The sequence below is a fragment of the Punctularia strigosozonata genome (genome assembly GCF_000264995.1).
Source record: "Punctularia strigosozonata HHB-11173 SS5 unplaced genomic scaffold PUNSTscaffold_1, whole genome shotgun sequence".
In the NCBI taxonomy this organism is placed as follows: domain Eukaryota; kingdom Fungi; phylum Basidiomycota; class Agaricomycetes; order Corticiales; family Punctulariaceae; genus Punctularia; species Punctularia strigosozonata.
This window is the reverse complement of record NW_006767433.1, coordinates 3,967,993-3,987,019: the sequence shown is the minus strand read 5'-3', so window position 1 is coordinate 3,987,019 and position 19,027 is coordinate 3,967,993. Positions and strand designations below refer to the sequence as shown.

General features: G+C 56.3%; 6 protein-coding genes across 6 annotated transcripts; 5 read left to right on the top strand and 1 right to left on the bottom strand.

Annotated features, from left to right (window-relative positions):
- Positions 1-1,752: 1,752 nt before the first annotated feature.
- On the top strand, positions 1,753-4,153 carry PUNSTDRAFT_140795 (uncharacterized protein; the record flags this gene model as incomplete). The annotated part of the gene is made up of 6 exons (XM_007379379.1): positions 1,753-2,248; positions 2,303-2,840; positions 2,895-2,990; positions 3,043-3,103; positions 3,679-3,691; positions 3,798-4,153. 6 exons carry the CDS (start codon positions 1,753-1,755, stop codon positions 4,151-4,153), a joined length of 1,560 nt encoding a protein of 519 aa, XP_007379441.1.
- A 129-nt stretch (positions 4,154-4,282) lies between these two features.
- On the top strand, positions 4,283-4,654 carry PUNSTDRAFT_130150 (uncharacterized protein; the record flags this gene model as incomplete). The annotated part of the gene is made up of 1 exon (XM_007379378.1): positions 4,283-4,654. The coding sequence occupies one exon, from the start codon at positions 4,283-4,285 to the stop codon at positions 4,652-4,654; it is 372 nt and encodes a 123-aa protein (XP_007379440.1).
- Positions 4,655-5,872: 1,218 nt separating this feature from the next.
- On the top strand, positions 5,873-9,813 carry PUNSTDRAFT_124036 (inosine guanosine and). Its single transcript, XM_007379377.1, has 8 exons — positions 5,873-6,122; positions 6,176-6,255; positions 6,316-6,400; positions 6,456-6,503; positions 6,566-6,803; positions 6,863-7,025; positions 7,080-9,311; positions 9,361-9,813. Exons 1-7 carry the CDS (start codon positions 5,903-5,905, stop codon positions 7,218-7,220), a joined length of 975 nt encoding a protein of 324 aa, XP_007379439.1. The 5' UTR covers positions 5,873-5,902; the 3' UTR covers positions 7,221-9,311; positions 9,361-9,813.
- Positions 9,814-11,711: 1,898 nt separating this feature from the next.
- On the bottom strand, positions 11,712-12,479 carry PUNSTDRAFT_130147 (uncharacterized protein; the record flags this gene model as incomplete). The annotated part of the gene is made up of 1 exon (XM_007379376.1): positions 11,712-12,479. One exon carries the CDS (start codon positions 12,477-12,479, stop codon positions 11,712-11,714), a length of 768 nt encoding a protein of 255 aa, XP_007379438.1.
- Positions 12,480-13,005: 526 nt separating this feature from the next.
- On the top strand, positions 13,006-13,500 carry PUNSTDRAFT_130146 (uncharacterized protein; the record flags this gene model as incomplete). Its single annotated transcript, XM_007379375.1, has 4 exons — positions 13,006-13,053; positions 13,116-13,150; positions 13,200-13,220; positions 13,281-13,500. 4 exons carry the CDS (start codon positions 13,006-13,008, stop codon positions 13,498-13,500), a joined length of 324 nt encoding a protein of 107 aa, XP_007379437.1.
- A 1,450-nt stretch (positions 13,501-14,950) lies between these two features.
- Positions 14,951-18,241, top strand: PUNSTDRAFT_110598 (BRO1-domain-containing protein; the record flags this gene model as incomplete). Its single annotated transcript, XM_007379374.1, has 5 exons — positions 14,951-15,137; positions 15,196-15,707; positions 15,759-16,907; positions 16,960-17,261; positions 17,320-18,241. 5 exons carry the CDS (start codon positions 14,951-14,953, stop codon positions 18,239-18,241), a joined length of 3,072 nt encoding a protein of 1,023 aa, XP_007379436.1.
- Positions 18,242-19,027: the final 786 nt, after the last annotated feature.

Here is a 19,027-nt window from a genome sequence, read left to right as displayed (position 1 = left end):
AGATGCCTTCCAGATGTTTGATACAGTATAGAAAAACTGTATTATATCATTCACCATCTACGTAATTTACATGAACTTATACTCGGTCATCACCGCCTTAACGCAGGGGAATCATAATCACCAGTTGTTGAACAGAGGTACCAGCGCAGCAGCATCTCTATGCTACAGACAGCACGAGTAAGCTGGGCTGATCATGGATGTCACAAACATACCGGGTCGCCACCTCGCATTTCGGATGATCTAGCCCGCGCACACCTGTACAGCAGACAACAGGGAAGCCATGGTCAACGTGAGTTTGGAAACGGCATGGTGAGAGCGCGCACGCACGTAACGCTGCATGGACGGCAAAGTACACGACGGGGCGGGCCGGCGGTCTAGTCATGGATCCGACTGACCGCTGTTGTTGGATGGCCTTGCCCTTGTGATCTGAGTTGCATGCGCGATGACACAACACAAGACGATGCCTGCACACCATATAAGCCCTTCAACCCATTGAGGCTAGCTTATATGCATATTTATCTACCTTTGTTTCGCTCTCAGATGGAAACCACGGGCTAGGATGACGGTGACTTTCGCCGGTGCTCTTCGACATAAACCGAACTTGCACTCCCACAGCATGGCACCATATCTTGAACCGTTGTGGTATTCTTTGTTGCATAGACTCACCTTTCTTGCTCTACGGTGTTGCGTGAGCCTCAGCATGCGCATATAGTCAAGGAAAACATGGCGGGCATGAGTGTTTCCTACACCAAGTATGCAGCCAAGCAGCTGTCGTGCTAATTCACACGTACCGCAGGCCGCTACAGCCCCAGGATTTGCCAGTCATCTGTCATAGATAGCTTGCGCTCACACAGTGTGGGCATTGGCGCAGGCAGGGGATGGTGGCGGTAGGAGGACAAGAAGTGTCCAGCGCGACTTGGGCAGATTTTTTCCGAGTCTCTCATTTTTGCTGTACCTCCTTGGGAGCCAGATCGGGATGTCGAAGTTTCGTAGATATCGGCGTCGTTGCGAATTTGTGTATAACAAAGTCAAAAATGGACAAAACGAGCTAAAAAGAGCCTCGATCTGTGATTAAGATTTCGGAAGATCCATCCAGCTCAGTCCTGCTCATACGTGCTCAGCACGGTCTTATTCTCCTCGGCTCTCGTCTGAGCTGCTCAGCTGGTGTTTTGACTGGGCCTGATCTTCCAAGGCTACACCGGATCTGCTCTCTGGATCAGCAAGAATTCTGTTCGTAAGTTGCATCCGTCATGTGATTATGTACTGTACAGGTAGGCGGTCGCTCCCGGTCCGATCGGAACCAGCGCCTGGTGAGACCCGGTGTGCGACTTCCATTTCCTCCTGACGCGCACACAGCTTTGATTCACGCTAACGCGAGCTCGATGAACGATATGTACTGGGGATGTCGAATGTCATACCCGCGGCGTCTGTCTATCTCTATACCGGATCCGTCTTCGACACACCGGTCCATCCACACGTTCGATGCACGACCCAGCTGAGGCCTTCTCATGATCTTGACCACTGCCCTTCCTGGCCCAGTGGCGGATAGGGGTTATCGATGTGAAATGCGGAGGACATGCCATTTGCCAGGTTCAACCGCTGAGGGACGGATCGTCCGCGAATAGCCATTCCGCCAGGTTTCAATTCTACCTCCTAATTGGGTAAGCGCAAGTCATATAGGCGTTGTCCTGCCGTACGCTGAACTCTCTCCACACCCTATTCCTCAAACAAGCCCTTGGTCAACGGCTCGCCATGATCGCCACTCGTCTGTGGGCCTGTATGGCGGCTCTGGTGTTCATCAACTACTTCGCCTGGTTCCACATGCACTCGGCCACACACGTTCGCAAGCTCTGGAACTCGTCCGCGAACGGAATGTCAACCGAGCAAGCCGGCGGACCGGATCCTGACACAATTGTGTTCAGCCTGCTCATGCTAGGCGCGACCACCGCGCGGGAGGGCTCGCAAATGATGAAGTCAATCCTGATGCATGCTACACGGCCAGTGGACTTCCATATTGTATGCACTCCGGACGCGGTACCGGTACTGGAATCCCCGCTGTCCCTCATACACAACCCTGCCCACGGCATACGCGTCAGGCTGTACGTGGTCGACGAGCAGTACGCGTTCGAGCGCGTCCGCCGAAGCGGCGTGGGCAATCCCAACATGTACCAGCTGGTCAAGCTATTCCTACACGAGATCATACCGGCAGAGAAGGCGATATATGTCGATACCGATGCACTGTTCAGTTGTGAGTATGCCTGTTTCAAACACATCGCTGATGGCCGCTGAGCTTGTGTCCCAGACGATCCGGCTGCACTCTGGCGCGAATTCGAGCGTTTCACACCTACTACAATCGCAGCCATCACCGCAAAGGAGGAAGCAGGACATGCAGGGAGCATATGCTCTTGCGTGATTCTCCTCAATCTCGCGATGATGCGCTCACGTTCTGCACCGCTCATGCCCTCCACTCTCCTACCTTCTACCGCCTCTACCGCACTCGTGGCTGAGCCATTCAGGCTCGCAGCAGCAGACGGCGTGGTAGACCTTGCATTCGGCGGTCAGGCTGTTGATCGCACCAACCGGGTTCCATGGGACCCCATGAACGTCGTCTTCGCTGATCAAGGGGTATACGCACTCCTATACACGTATCGACGCGACCAGTTCGTGCGTCTTCGCCAGGACTGGGACATTTCCTACTGCGATAACATCTACAGTGTGGATCCGGGCAAGCTCTCTGATATGGCCACGGAAACGGAGGCGTTGGAAATCTCCCTGGAAACCAATGGATATGCGGAAAACCGCTGGAAAGATGGTTCGCTTGTACCAGGCATTATTCACTTGTGAGTGCGGTCACTGCTATTCCACCACTATCATATTGACGACAGTTATGCTAGCAATTGCATCGATCACGGCGATAATGCTTGGGATGAGGGGTCCGGCGTATTCGAAACCACCTGGGGCTCTTATGCGACTCATGTTGTGAAGTACAAGTAAGTGTTACTCCGGCGATTTCGATCTGCTCAGCCTTACCTGCGACTGCAGGTGGATATGGCTTAACCGAGGCGACGGGTCGGCCGGCGTGGACGTTCAGATTATTGATGATGTACGCTTTCTCGATGAGGTATGGGCAGCAGAGCTCTGACCGCGGCGGCGATTGCCCACGGACGTTATATCTATTCAAGAAAACGAGCGACGTGCCTTCAGAGGAATGGTCGGACCACGTTAAGCGGTCAGTATTAGATTAGTAGCTTTGCCAAAGGACTTTCGATTCGCTCCTATTTGCGCCAATGCTTGCCTCAACTTAACATGACCGTTCTGGAAATTGACATTCCGGACCGTTTTGGACTTTGGGACGACCTTTCGCGAGATGTCTTCCGAAACATAAGTCCTCAGCCACGACCCTTCCCTGGTCTCATGATTATACTTGTTGACATTACAGTTCAGCTAGGACGACTGATGCCACGCGTTTCCTAGACTGTGTACACGGTGAACTCCGGGTGCTACTGGGTCCAAATGCAAATCTCCTTGCGGCAGGCAAAATCAGTAAATCAGTAAATTTCGTTTTAAGGCAACTTACAGATTCATCAAGAGTGCTTCAGTATATATGACGATGCGTGCAATCCCTGAAACTTCGGTACTCGACCACAAACATCGAGGATCTGATTCGACGAGGGGTAGAGCTACGATTATGGTCCGCTATGCAGCAATGCCAGGAAAAGATAAGTAACGAACGTTGGCCAATATTTAAAGGAGCGACGACGATGCAGCGGCGATTGTTGACACGCTAGTACTGACAGGGGCGGACGTGGTTGACCTAGGCACCGCTGAATCGGAAGATACAACGAAGACGGTGCTTGCAGCGGGAGAGCTGACGCTCGCTGTGGCGACAGACGAGGTGGAACTCGTACTAGCAACGGACGAGATGCTTGTGGTCGCACTGGAAAGCAACGAGCCGCTAACCGACACCACGACGGTGGAGGGGATCGTGCCAACAGCAGAGACAGCGGTCGCGGATGAAGCGATGCCCGTGGCGGTAGAGGGCTCGACGATAATAGACGTGGGGAAGGCTGAATTGGAGATCGGGAGGGGCAACGAGGCCGACGGGAAAACCGAGAATGACGTCGCGACCGAAAAAGGCAGAGACGAGGGGTAGGAGCTGATGGATGGACCACAGTGACGGCCTCGAAGAAGATCCTCTTCGAACTCTGCAATGATTTCTCCATACCCGTTTCCAGGATGACTAGTGCCGTAACCGTGACCGCCGTGGCAAGAAGAGGATGGGATGGCACTGGGGTCCACTGCAGAGGATAATGCGGACAGTGCAGGGACCGTGGACGGAACAACGCTAATGCTAGGCGCTGCCGATGTCTCGTGGACGCTCTCGCTTGCGCTAACGGGTGCGAATACGGACGCCGAAGCAGCACTGGCGCTCGCCTCCGCGGAAGATGATGCTAGAATGCTGCTGACTGAGGCTGAGCTTGGCGCAGCACTCTCGCTCGATACCGCGGTGGAGGGTGTTGAGCTTGGGCCGGAAGCCGCAATAGACGAACTAGCCAGGCTATCTGTCGAGACAGCATCCACGGAAGACAAAGTTGAGGTGACCGCTGAGACGCTCGATGCGGCGAGTGGGCGTGCTGAAATTCTGAGCAAGTGAGATATGATACTGAATATACGTTCGAAACGATGACACAGCTGAACGCTCACGAAGGTGCTACGCCCAGAAGAGCAAAAGCCACAACAGAACAGGTCAGCTTGAGTGCTACCATTGATAGTCAAGTAGAGTGAGCAGAGTGAAGTAGGGCGTCGACAATCGGGCTTCCTCTGCCATACCACGGTTATCCTGACTTGTATTTATACCTTGTCGAGGACCGCGCGCAGTATGTAGGGACCCGTACATCGCAACTTGATTTACGCAGAGATATGCATTGCGCATCGAGTTTTGCACGAGGGGCGGGACGCGGTTGTCTTGAGTGATGTTGACAATGCTGCTCTGAGCGAACGGTGTGAACCGGCGCGGTGTACATCTCACCCGGCAAGATGCTCGGTACCCAAGAAGACTGAGCGCGCAGTCACTGCGTTTACACTGGACCGTCGGCCGCGCTGCACCAGCCGAATCTCGCGTGAAATGGCGATGTTGCTAATTCGTAGCGGTGCCCGTCAGCGCATGTTCAAATTATATCAGTGAGTGAGTCATGAGCAGCGAATCAAAGACACAGACGAAATCCAAGACTGGTTCGCATCCCGAGGTGTTGCACGAATCGGAAGTACCACGCAGGTGTAGTCACGCATGCTTCACACAGTCCCAAACATGGCCAGGCAACAACGAACCCCTAGGCCTTCAGTACTTCAGTACCAACGCCAACCTCGGAAAGAAGCTTACACGGCGCGCAGCGCAGCTGTGCTGGTTAGTAAAGGTTAGCAACGCAACTCAATTACCCAATGAATCTGGTGTGTGGGTTGATGCAAATACTACGCGCGAGCGAATCGGCGTGGATGCGGGCGAGAACTGAGGTCTTTGGTGTGACGGCCACTGCCAAGTCGTAGGAGTAAATGTCGGGATACGAGATCTGTAGGGTAGGCAGAGGAGCAATTCCAGTTTGCAGTCCATATGCAAGAGACTACTCGTACTCGAAACGGGTTGCGACATTGTCGAAGTTATGTAGCTCCTGGCAGTAAGTCAATGTACGAGGAACTGAGCTGATGCAGATGGAAGGTGACTGATGTCTAGACGCACTCGTTCAAAAAAGAAGCGAGCACACTGTACTGTTACAGTTAGTAAGCAGTCAATGTAAATCGCCAACAAACCAGGTCGACTACGGGCGCTTATCAATGTTATCGCAACCAAGAGCCAGCGTCCAGCATTCGCTGCTACGGCTCGTTACGGTCAACCTCGGGTCTTCCAATGATCGACGCTTCCACTCCGCTAGAACCTACGGGAAATCCTGAATATCCCTTCGCTGCGACGCTCGATGTGATCGCAACGTTCCTGAAGGACAAACCGCACCTCCTCAAGCCCCGTGTTGGTATCGTGTGCGGTTCTGGACTGAGTACTCTAGCAAATAGCCTTAGAGATGTCGTGAAAGTGCCGTACTCAGCGCTTCAAGGATTCGGAAAGAGTACAGGTACGCTCGATTTACTCGATCCACCGCGAAACTCGCGACTGAACGCTTGCCAGTGCCTGGTCATAAGAGTACGCTCGCGTTCGGGTTGATGGGAGATGGTGAAGATGTCCCTGTCGTTGCGATGCTTGGACGAGTATGCACGCCGATATCATGGAGTCTACAATTTGACCGATCTGAGTTGGCCGCTAGCTAGTTCCATCCATACGAGGGACATAAGCTCTCGACTGTCACTTATCCGATCCGCGTTCTGGCACGTCTTGGTGTTCAAAACATGATAAGTATGCATTCATTGTTCTGGTGAACCCTTCATTGTTTCCTGACGTGTTCGCGCAGTCACCAATGCTGCTGGTGCTATCAATCCACACCTCGCTGTCGGCACCAGTGAGATCTTTTCAGCGTTCAAAATTTCCATTCCAACTGATTGCCTATGATGACGCCGTCAGTTGTCGTCGTTCAGGACCACTTGGCGCTACCCAACATGGTCGGCATGAATCCGCTGTTGGGCCCGCCCGTTTCCCCGAATTACCCTCGGTTCCTGCCTCTTTCCAATGCGTACTCAACATCCTTGCGACGGCTCGCGTTCTTGGCTGCACATAAACTCAACTTGCCGGACTCCGCGTTAGCCGAAGGCGTCTATGCTTGGGTCAGTGGCCCGACGTATGAGACAGCTGCTGAGGGCAGGTAGTCTCCACTTTTTCCTCGCAATTGGCCAAAGTGCACCACTAACGCAACCCCATCAGGTTCTTGCGAACCGCCGGTGCAGATGTCGTCGGCATGAGCACTGTTCCAGAGGTCTTGGCCGCCCATGAAGAAGGGATGCAAGTGATGGTCCTCAGTCTGGTCACCAATGCCGTCGTGATCGTCGATAGCTATCGTAGTATTAGGGAAGAAGTGAAAGCCGAGGTGAGCTTGATACGGCATAAACACGTTTGCGCCAGATTTACCGAGTGCTTTCAGCTTGCCGGGAAACCGATAGAACTACCCCCGACGTCTGTCGTCTCGCACGAAGAAGTGCTCAGTGTTGGTCAAGCAAAGGCCGAAGTCATGCGTCAGCTGGTGGAACACATTGTACAGAACGTGCCTCAAGACAATGCTTGATAGCTCTGTCGTGCGCTATAACGCCGTCTTGCGAAATCCTGTCTTACACAGTCAGTCTTTCGGAGACACGCGTTGCATGGACAACATATATTTGGTGTGCGAAAGATCGCGAGTATATTGAAGAGTACAGCTTCCAATAGTGGGGATATGAGTACAAGAACGCCACATGGGCTCGTCAGACTATACTATACTATACGAACGATGGTGACCCTGAATGATGAGGGATGAAGATTCTATGTAAGACGTGGCGGATGCAAATGAGCGCAAGCTTTATACAGCGAACGTCGGGCCGTAAGGAGGTCCCGAACCGAAAGCGGAGAATGTAGCAAGGGAAACTAGAGAAAAGAGCGAGAATGCTACATAAGCGGGATAGACCACGGAGGTGGCATGTCCAAGATTAAGGCGCAGCGGATTGGATGCAGGGAAAGAATACGAGTGCCAATTAGATTATGGGGACGCGACCTGAAGAACCGACTTGAGATGACGTGGAATTCCGGGATGACTTTGTGACAGCATTATATGGTGGTGGAAACTGAAAGGGGACCAATATGGGCAGATGGCAATCAGGCCAGAAAATAGAAAGAGAGGATTGTGTTTGGGCAGGAGAGGCAGCGGCATTGGCCGCTGAGCGAATGAAACGAAAAGAACGCAAATCCAGTTGACTTCGAAATAGATGAAAAGAAGCGTCAAGCATGCTGGTAGCTCAGGCCAGGAGGAGCTGCAATGCCAGGGAGCCATTCGTCGTGGTCATAGCGAGGGTGAGACCGAACCGCACGCGGTACATCTATTCCTAGCGTGAACTCGACGTCTTCGGGCGCGGCGATCATGGGGTTCTGCATCCCACGACTAGGTAAAGGCTGACATAGGAGAGGAAGCGTGACTTCCGATCGAGAGCGCGGTACCATGCGAGGTCGAGGTGCGGGTGACAGAGCGGTGACGAAAGGCGGCTCAGGCGGAGCGTAGGCGGGGGGAGGTGCCAAAGGTTGACTTCTGGGCAACTCATGCGGAAGATAACCAGCTTCTAGATCCAGCTCCTGCGCATCAACCTCGACGGGAAGCTCATCATCGTCAGCTTCGTCTTCCTCGCTGACAGGGAACAGGGAGCTGATATCGTGAGGGGCACTCGTAACCCGAAGGCCGCGAGTGCGGCTGGGCGATGGCGAACGGCACAAGGAGAGCTCGCGCGCATCCGTATCGGAAGATGACACTGGCAAGCACCATCCGAGAGGGCTGCGCTTGATAGGCACTCCCAGTCCGCAATCCTGTACGAGGGCCCCACGAAGCGCACGGGTCTTCGTATCATCGTTGTCGCAAAGAAGCAAGCGCTTCGTGCTCCACGCCCGACGGCGGCTCTTGATCTCCAGCACTTGCATGCATTGCTCTTCCTGGGCGGTCCGCTCAACGTGAATATCCTCCATAGCCTTGATCAGGTGGCGGATGCGCTTCGAAAACCCAAAGAGCCGGTTGTATGCGTCGAGCTGCTCCAGAGACAAGCAAGGAGGCGTTGGTGTCCGAGGGAACCCGTTCGGAAGTGACAAGCGAGTTGACCCTCCATCTAACGGTGTCTGGATGGAAGACGAATCATCCGTGGAAGTGGACGCATTGTCCGCGATTGAGCCTCCGTCAACATCGGTATCATTTTCTACCGCCGTATCTTCCGAAGACGGGAACGGGATCGACTGTGCGATACGGGGGGTGCAAGCCGTTGGGGTGTCGAGCTCCGTTAGCGCCCTGACTATCTCCGCCAAACCACCCGCCTCCTGGACGAGGTGGTCCATGTGTGCCTGAGCGCGACGGAGCATGCTATGCGCGATCCACATCGCATACCCACCGTAGGGAGAGCCGTGGCGACCACCGTACACGTATCCACCACGAGATCGAACTCGGATCCGGAGCTCGGTGATGACGAACCGGTTATAGGCGTCCACGAGAGTAGACCTCGCGCGGCGACGAAGTGCACGCGAGCTCAGAGCCGAGTCAGGTGGAAGCGGCTCTTTTGTGTGCTCTGAAGGTGGCTTGGGCGATGCAGGGGTTAGGGGTACTTGAGCCGACGACGAACGAGACGACCCGTTGGCAACAGCCACGAACGAACTATGCCATCATCAGTCCCGCGAACGCATCGAGAATGCGGATAACTTACTGCACAAGAGTCATGAGGAGTGAACGTTGCCTCTTATGTTTCGGGCGCTTGGCGGTGACGGGCTCCGGGATGGGAGCAGGTGACGGTGGAGGCGGAGGAGGCGGCACCTCCACCACCTTCCTTTCCTCCCTCTGTGCCTGAACGGCACTCTGCTCAACGTCATTGACGACCTGTTCAAGGGCATCGGCCAGACCACGGCCCATCAGAGGCCATTCCTCGACAGCTCCGTCCCTGAAGACGCAGGAAACTGTGGAAGTCGGAATGTTGAAGGTAACCTCACGCAGGAGGGAGACAAGCCAGGCGGCGTTATCAAGCGCATACAAGCCGGCCTCGCCTGGAAGCTCGAGTTCGTCGGCGTTGATCTGCTGGAGCTGATGGACAAAGTTGGCTGGGATGGGCAGTCCCTCAGGTGGGTGGAGGAACGCGAGGGTAAAGAGCACCGTGGGCAGGGGCGGTCGGGGGATGAGGCGGATCAGCATTTTGTACTAGGAGATGCAGTATTATGGCGGGTGGGATCAATTAAACGCGTATAAGTATGGGTCGGATGATTATTGCAGGTGGATATATGCGCTGTCACGGGGGCTGAGTATATGCGAATATGCCGGTGGACGTGATGCTCACAAAAATAAGGGACTTGGTGGAGTCGAGACAGATGGTGCTCTGCTGGACGAAGGGGTCTTTGGAAAGACGAGTAAATGCGCCTCGCTCTTGTGCGCAGGCTCCAGACAACTTGGTTCGCTCTGGACGAGCTATTAAAAATTGCAGAGACGGTGTCGTCAACAACACAACAAGTCAATGTGCGTAGTCGGCGACAAGCACAAGAGCGGTGGGCGGGAGGCAAACGAGGGTGGGGGCAGTTGGTAAAGGCTCGGTAAATGAGCCCTTTCACATTCCCGCCGTTTTGGGCAAGGTGGGTGACACCGTCGAGGGCGGCGCTTCTTGCTCTGATCGCTGACCGGCAGAGGACGCATCCTTGCCGACGTTGCCCACCCTTTGCTGCGGCTCCTTTACGTTTTTTGCACGTCCCCGTTCCGGTCAAGTTCTCGTTACGACTTGTGGCGAAAGATAATCGCGCGCCGATGTCCATATCCGACATGAGCAGCGTTCTTCGCTCTCGGTCCATCGGAGAACTTACCTTCGCGGTGGTATCTGCACCGCCAACCATGGACCCTATCGTACATGGGCACCTCAAGACTGGGTCACGAGCTGGAGACTTTCTCGAGATCGGCTTCCAGGCGGGATGTCTTGTAGTGCAAACAAACGTCACTGTGAAACGACTGGTAACCACGAGGGGTTCTCGTCGAAGGGATCATCGCTCGCAACTTATCACTACCGGAACCGGAAGCCACGCCACCTATAAGTATGGAATTACTGCTGCTTGCTCGGGCTGGTCAAGTCATGGCAGAATCAACCCATCGGACGGCTCAATCTGCCCCGACGTCCGAGCCTGTAGGTCCCGAGCTCACGCATACAAACACGGTAGAGTCGGGTAGACCTTTCCACCGACTGGGCCAGGCGGAGCGCATAACATGTCGGCACCAGGTCATCATAAAGGACCTTGGCGGATCTCATTATTTGCCAGTGCCGAAGGCCATGTCCATCCGGGGGATCGTCGTTCCGGACGAAGATTAGCGACCGCCATGGCCTCAGGCTCCAAGGCTCCAGCATCTCGTCCCCGATTCTTCTCTGTGCCCCGTCATGGCTTGTTGCAGAAATCAGCGTTACAATCCTCGACGCAGCTTCTGTTCCAACCGGGACGGCTTGCGTCATCAATGTTGGGACTGGATCGAGCAGTTTCCAAGCCAACGTACTCAAGGCGGCAGCAGAGAAGACTCGACCGGTCCCAATGCAGCACGCGGATACCCTTACATATCCCATCCAATTCCATCCGGAACACTGGGAGAATCAGGCTTCCCCTCGATATGACAAGAAGCCCCAAGGCCGATACGCACGCACGTTTCGAAGACCGAATGATCGTCGGTGTCGAGTACACACGCACTAAAGTCTGACTGCGTGACGGGCACCTCGCGCGTTATGAGGAAACCGTGTTACCTGATTCCGACCGCAGAATGGGTCCGAGGCATCCCGTGGCCTCGGCAATCATTTGATCTTCCCGAACTTTACTCCGAGGATGTATTCCAATTATGAAGTACGTTCTGCTACACAAGTGAATTTCGAATTGTTCGAGGTTCGAATCGCCTCCAAGAGTTGTAGTAGACCGACCGCTGTATGTTGATGTGCGCCGCTGTTTGGCTACGCCCCCTCACGCGCACAGCGTAGATCGTTTCCGGGATCTGCTTCACATCTCCGGTGATAAATTGCATGGAGTCATGCGCGCCGGAATGGCAATCTCATGGCGCTCCCCCCGGCGGAGACGTCCGCCGTGATAACGACGGCGGCAATCCCACGTCCTCCGTCGGCTTTGCGCCATCGTTAAAAACAGTTGGTCTGATACGGGGTGCATCCGGAGGGGAGAGTGCGTCCCGGCGCTCTTGGGCCTCCTCAACAGTTGTTCTAAAGTCGGTGGTCGGCGAGATAGGCGACTTGGGGGCGAAGAACACGCGGGGTGGCTGCGACGCAGAGGAAGACGTGAGTTCTCCAGAGGCGATATATTGCGTATCGAGGTGGATGCGTACCATGTAATCTACATTTTGGCCGGAGTCCCGCAAAGAACCGCTTGTCTCCGGCGGCGAAGTCCGTTGGAAGATGGAACGTATCTGGGGAGAGGCCTCCTCTTCAAGGTTTAGGGTCATATCTCTTCCGCGCAGTTTGAGCTTCAGTGTCTGAGACGGCGAGCGCGCTTGAGTGGCGCGCGGTGGCTTCTGCATCCGCAGTCTGCTCGGGCTGCTGGGAGATCCAGGACTCAGATCTGCGCTCGAAATCCCGCGCACAGACGTCCGCCTCGATGTCGGGGTGGTCGCGATTGGACCCCGAGATGAAACCGTCAACGGGTAAGGCAATTCAGATACAGGCGACGATATCTGTGCAGACTCGTCTAGGTCACCGTAGGAGCTGATAGTGTGTTCTTCTTCCCGTTCGTTTTCACCGGCATCTTCCCCTCGACGGGGCTCCCCGCTATCTCCCCTCTCGATCCATGGCTCAGGGAGTGACGAAGACATAGAAACCAATGAGCAAAGAGGCAGGGTCCGAGAGGTGAAACGGCAAGGTCGATGCCAGGTTCTTCTGCCTTATAGTTGGCGACACGGGCCACCCCTCCGTGGGCAGTGGCACTCCTCGAATGCCACATCGTATGCATGGGGGCCATAGCGAAGCCGGCCAAACAACCTTTCAAAAGCAATAAGGAGCGTGAATTTGCCACAGCGTGTGCGAAGATCGAGATATCAGGCTCACCTGCGCAGTATGAGAGAAATTTCGTCACGAAATTGACGGAAGAGAGACCGTCGTGTTGACATTCTTGTAGCTTCGCATCGAAGCACAGTTGCATTGTGGTGTGCGCTCGCGCATGTTCATGATAGCCGATTCATGATCATGCCCTGCGTGTGGATGCTCTTGACTTCAATTGAGTTGTGCAACATCCACAGTGGGATTTTCGAACCAGGTACTGTGCGATAAAGGACGCTTCACGAAATGCAACGCTACGTCGAGGGCCTGGGGGTGTGGCAGTGCACGAAGTTCCGTCATACCATGTCCTTCCTCTTGGGCCCGATTTCAGGCGCACTGGCCGCTGGTGGAGTGAGCACTTGAGTATCCGTCTAGGGACGCAGCTTTGGGAGCGGATTCTGATATTAGCTCAGATATACTATGGGTTGTCCAATCTCATCAATACGAGGTTCGTTCATCCACTAAGGTTACGACCTCTAAACTAAACGCGCACGCAGGACCGAGCAGCTCCGTGCGGAGTGCGTTCCTGCCCGACTATCATCTTTGCTGTGCCGAGAGATTAATGCTGAATTAACCAGCATCTCGCATATCTCGCGACGTTTGGTAGAAGAACCTACCGTCGTTGCCGCGCCGCTTCCTGCCGCCGCTCGCATCGTCCGGAAGCCGTTCGCAGACATGTTGCAGGAGGAATGGAATCGCCAGGTCGAAGCGTTGTTCAAGAACACGGGTCGCTTGGACCAGTCCGTGGTGGAATGGGGGAGAAAGCTGGTGCACGGACAGTCCAGCCCGCGGTCATAACCTGTGGACCTCGCTACGATCTCGTTCATCCTGCTTCCATGGAACAACCACTCTCATACCCTTTCTTAGTCGGATTGAAATAGGCTATCTTATCACAGTCAGCTCGTTGTCTACGGAAACATCATGGGATCGGTTCATCGTCAGTTTGGCTCAGTGGCTCAAGGCTCCTCGGCTCCGTGCATGCTACACTGATTCTCGACCGGTACATCGACCTTGACATCGAGCAACCGGCGAATAACTCAGAACATGCGTTCCGTCGTATTATCGTATCATTCGTTATCATTCGATTGTTTGCAGCGACTTGGGATGGACCGCATCAGGCATTATGCTATGGTGGAACTGCCCTTCCTCCTGGCAAACAGGCCATAGCCCCATGGCCCTGTACAACGAAGCTCTCGTCAGTTGACGCCTCCACGTAGTCGAGATGTTTGAGCTCACTGGCGGCGTATGCTGATTAGGCCCCATGATCACTCCGCGGTGCGCTGCTGCTCGCATACCACATGTGGTGGGCACCCGTCCTGAACCTGGCGCGCAATCTGGGCCGGCAACGCGAGCGCGGATGCACTGGCCGTAATTGTGATCAGGGAGATGATCGTGAGGATAGCGCGCATGTTGACGTGTTCGGCGAGGGTAATGAGCAGGCATATTGCGATGCAGCTGCCTTTTTATACTTCCGTTCGGGCCCGAGTCCATCATATGCACGAGTTGACAATTCGTGGGCATTCCGCGATGATCGAGGCACCACGTTGACGTCGGGACTATTGGACTTGGGTGCTTGGCATGTGGCAGCGTGGACGGGTCGAGATATATGTTCTCGTTGTTGACAACTTGCTGATCCGGCCAGTCATGTAGTGATCTCCAGGTAGATGCATTTCTTGCAGATAACGATAACGACGCTCTGCTGCTCTGAATTTCGTCAAACAGCAGGTGGACCGATTTATGTGATGCCGTTTGATCAAATGTGACATTGCTCGGTCCAAGTGACAGCCCATAAGCCGCAGGTTCTTCAGAAGGCGGCGTTCCGCAAGTGCTGAGCTCGATTGACGGTCAATGACTAGATAGTATCATCTCTAATGGGCATAGGCATGGTGGGTCTGAACGTTTGAACGATCCTCATCGTCAACCTCGACTTCCGTTACCTTCATTAAGGCAGTCATGTGATTCATACCATGATCGGTCTGACAGTAGCGGCTCCCTGACTCCCTGGACGATTGTTACCTCCATGTTCGACGGCCGACCTCTGCCTTGTGCGCTGTAACATACCGAACAACGAGGCTGGACTATTGTATCCAAGTTCGCTGGGAGGTAAAATCAAGCGGATTTCTGCCTTCTTCACCTGGGTGCCCAAGACAGCAGTCCGCTCGCACACGGACGCGCTCGGCTTTCCCGCAGTCGGCCTGTGCACCTTGACTCTCGCTGCGCCATTTGCCTCTACCGCTGTTTGCCCATTATGGCGCACCAGTCGCCCATGATATCGATACCCAAGAAGGCGACAGAAGAGGTGGATTGGACGACACCCATTCGCAACCTGATCGCCCAGTCTTATGGCGAGAATCCGGACAATTACTCGACGGAGTGCTATAACCTGCAGCGGTGTAGACAAGATGCTGTCAGAGGCGCGGGGAGTGATATGACGGGTGAGCACGGCCTATTATCTGTCCAGGCCTTCCTGACCGCCGGTCGCGACTGCGTCAGCTAGGGACCTGCTCTACAAGTACTTTGGTCAGCTAGAGCTCCTCGAGCTGCGCTTCTCCGAGATTCGGGTCACCTTCCCTTGGCACGACGCATTCACGAACAAGTTGATCACTCAAACGTCCATCGCTTACGAGAAGGCGTCGATCATCTTCCAGATAGCGGCCACCCATTCTGCGATCGCTGCGAGCCAAAATAGGTCAGACCCGGAGGGCCTCAAGCGCTCATTCTACTACTTCCGGACGTGTGCAGGCATGCTCACGTACATCAACGACAACTTCCTGCACGCGCCGTCAACGGACCTGAGCCGAGAGGTGATCAAGTTCCTCGCGGGGATCATCCTGGCACAGGCGACGGAGGTGTTTTTTGAGAAATGCAGGGACGAGAAGAAGGGTAACGCGCTCGTGTCCAAAGTGGCATCACAGACGGCATACCTGTACATGACGCTCGCGGAGGAAGTGAAGGACTTTATGGGCAAGGGTATCCTTGACCGCAATTGGGTGACGATCATTCAGGCAAGTTCATCGACACGAGACGCGCCTACGTGCTCACGCCGCTTTTTGTAGATCAAGTCCCAGTACTTTACATCCGTCGCACACTACTTCCGCGCGCTTGCGGACGACGCCGCGGGCAAGCACGGCGATGCCCTAGTCCGGTTCGGCGTCGCGGAGAAGGCGGCCAAGGAGGCGCAGCGCACGGCGTCTTCGTTCGCGGCGATCTTCGTCACGCAGATGTCGCCGAACCTGCCCGCAGACGCGGGATCGTCCATCTCGGAGCTAACGAAGGCGCACCTCGCGCTGTGCACGGACCGCAAGACGGAGGCGCAGAAAGCGAACGACCTGATCTACAACGCGGTTTTACCTGCGGCGGAGACGTTGCCGGTGATTGAGAAGGCGGTGGTGGCGACGCCGATCCCGATCCAGGATGTTTACGGCACGCCTGAGGTGCAGAAGGTGATCGGCCAGGATCTGTTCGTGCGCCTGATCCCGCTCAGCGTACACGAGAGCGCGAGCGTGTACTCGGAAGAGAAGGCGAAGCTGGTGCGGGCCGAGGTGGAGAACGCGGAGAGCGCGGAAGTCGAGGCGCGGAGCGCGCTGGAGGCGATGGGCGTGAAGGAGGGCCTGGTGCGCTTTAGGGCGATGGCCGAGGGCGGCGTCGACGGAGAGGAGGTCCCGGTCGAGGTCCGCCGCTGGCGAGAGGACATCGCGCTCGTGGAGGAGCGTGAAGGCGTGGAGGGACTCATCGCTGAGCTGAACCGACTCAAGGCGGGCGTGCGCGCGAACCTGGACGGCGTGTCGCGCGAACTGGAGCTCGAGACGAAGGAGTGCGAAGCGATGCGGGTTCGATACGACCATTTGTGGACGCAGGCACCGTCGGCCGGCTTCACCAAGCAGCTGAGGCAGGACTTGAAGGCGCACCTGCAGGCGCTAGACGCGGCGGCGGCGTCGGACCTGCAGGTTCTTGCACTGTGGGGCGCGGTGAGGGACGACATCGGATTGCTGATGTCGCCGCAGCTCGAGGAGGTGTTTAGGGCGAGCACACGCGGCGGCGCGGGAGAGGAGAGCCTTTTGGATCTAGATGTCGGGAGCGACGCGACAGATGCAGCAGAGCAAGCGAAGGTGGGACAGTACGTGGACGAGATCGAGGAGCGGCTCGGGCGGCTGAATAAGATCGCCCGAGAACGGAATGAGGTGCTGAAGGATCTCAAAGAAAAGGTACGTGCGAGGGTAGTGACGATACAGGGAGATGCTCATACTCGAATACTAGATACAAACGGACGACGTGTCCCATCTGCTGCTGCTGAATCGGCGTAATTCGGGCGTGGAGCCGACGCTGTTCGCGGCGGAGCTGGAAAAGTTCAAGCCGTACCAGCAGCGGCTGGCGGCGACGGTGCAGGCACAGGAGGTGGCGCTGCAGGAGGTGGGCGAGCTGTGGAAGGCGCTGAAAGACCTCGCGGGCAGGGGACCAGGGGCGCGCAAGTGGGAGGAGCGCGAGCGGCGGAAGAAGGACACCGTTCGGCGGTTCTCGAGGGCGAGGGATGGGTACATGGAGGTACGGGACGGGCTTGCGTGAGTTTCTGGGCCGTTGTTACATTGGGCAGGGGTGATGACGTTCGCACTTGTGCAGGAAAGGACTGCAGTTTTATCAGGAGCTCACGGAGCTGAGTGCGGCTTTGAGAAGAAATGCGCAGTCGTTCGCGAAGGAGCGCGCGGTGGAGAGGGAGACGCTGGTCGGGCGCGCCGAGGCGCAGAAGAGGTTGGCGCCATCCGCACCACCCGCGCCGGAACGACCACCACCGCCACCTTCGTCTAGCGCCGCGTCGTCGTCCGTCGCAAGCCTCGGCTCGTCCTTTGCGAGCATGAGCATGGGCGCAACGTCGCCGCCAGCGCTGCCTCCCGCGCCGCCTGCGCACTCTGGATGGAACTCGTATTCGATGCCGCCGCCGCCCTCGAGGAGCGAGTACGCGCCTACGCCGCCACAGGGCTCGCAGCTGCCACCGCCGCCTCCGAGGCCCCCTGCGTCGTTTTCGCCACCACCTGGGGGACAGGATCCGTACGCGGGGCTGGCGAACTTTGGAGCGTTCGACTCACCGCCGCCCGCGCCGCGTTCTGCACCGCCTCAGCAGTACGGGACACAGCAGCCACCTCAACAGCAGCACTACGGGGCTCAGCAGCCGCCCCAACAACAATACAACTCTCAGCAGCCGCCCCAGCAGCAATACGACCCTCAGCAGCCGCCTCAACAGCAATACAACCCGCAGCAACCACCTCAACAACACTACAACCCTCAGTCTCAGCAGCATTACAACGCTCAGCAACCGCCTTTGACTTATCGACAGAACACGGGCGGCTTCCCACCACCGCCGCCACCGCCTTCGCAGTATCAGTATCAGTACCAGACGCAGCCGCCGCCGCTACAGCAGGGTCAGTCGGCGGGATTCCTGCCTCCGCCTTCCGCGCCGGTGGGGTACCAGGGGACGGGGTACGGGTACGGACAATCAGACGCCAATGGACAGGGTGGAGGATATTACGGGGGCTACGGCAGGTAACCGCGGCCGGATCATCTATGCACATGGAAGTTGTACGTTGTGATATTAGACTTTTTTCTCCGTTCAATTCGAACCGGATTCACTCGCTCTGCGAGCCTGGCGGTCGGAGCGAGTACGACATGGCGATGCGGCGAAACTGTATTGGGCAGGCAGGGTTCACATGAAGGGTTAAGTATAGAGGATGACGACGAGGGCTTGGGGATGTCCGGCAATCCCCGCGGGAGGAGGTCGTCGGAGATTGTGGACGACGAGCCGTTGCCGGTTGGGAGGACGGTGGAAGCGGGAGCCGGGATTTGGGTGTCTGCCTGGCTTCTGTCTTCTGCGGGCATACGTATGCGCGGGGGGCGTATGTCGCGTTACGGCTGGTGCGCGGCGGTGTAACGTGACCGGTCGGATGAGTAGCATGAACGTTGCCCGCTGGCGTTACGGGATGGACGATCGCCGGGACATGGATAATATGTGTGGCCCTGCGGCGACGGCTCGGAGTTGACGGTGCCCCTCGATGTCGGCGAGGGAGGGATTCGGCCGTGGGAAGCTGGATCTGAGATGACGAGGCTCGGATCCCGGCCGCGCATGCGATTCGGGTGCGTATCCGCCTGGGCGGTAGTGCGACAGCCGCGCAGGACAGCGACCGAGTGTGTGCCAGCCGTCCCCCGACGTCGAGCGTCCCCCGCCGCCGTGCTGCCCGACGCCCCGCCCGCGCCCCCGAGCGCGCCTGCGTGACGCGTGAGTCGTGACTGATGGGCCGTGACGTGGGCAGGGGGCTCTGTCGTCTCTCTCCCCGTA

Excerpts from the sequence above, each read along its gene's own strand:
- PUNSTDRAFT_124036 (XM_007379377.1), top strand. The coding sequence starts at position 5,903 with ATGATCGACGCTTCCACTCCGCTAGAACCTACGGGAAATCCTGAATAT. Across the intron at positions 6,256-6,315 it reads TCGTTGCGATGCTTGGACGA|TTCCATCCATACGAGGGACA; the intron begins GTATGCACGCCG and ends GCCGCTAGCTAG. Across the intron at positions 6,504-6,565 it reads ACACCTCGCTGTCGGCACCA|TTGTCGTCGTTCAGGACCAC; the intron begins GTGAGATCTTTT and ends TGACGCCGTCAG.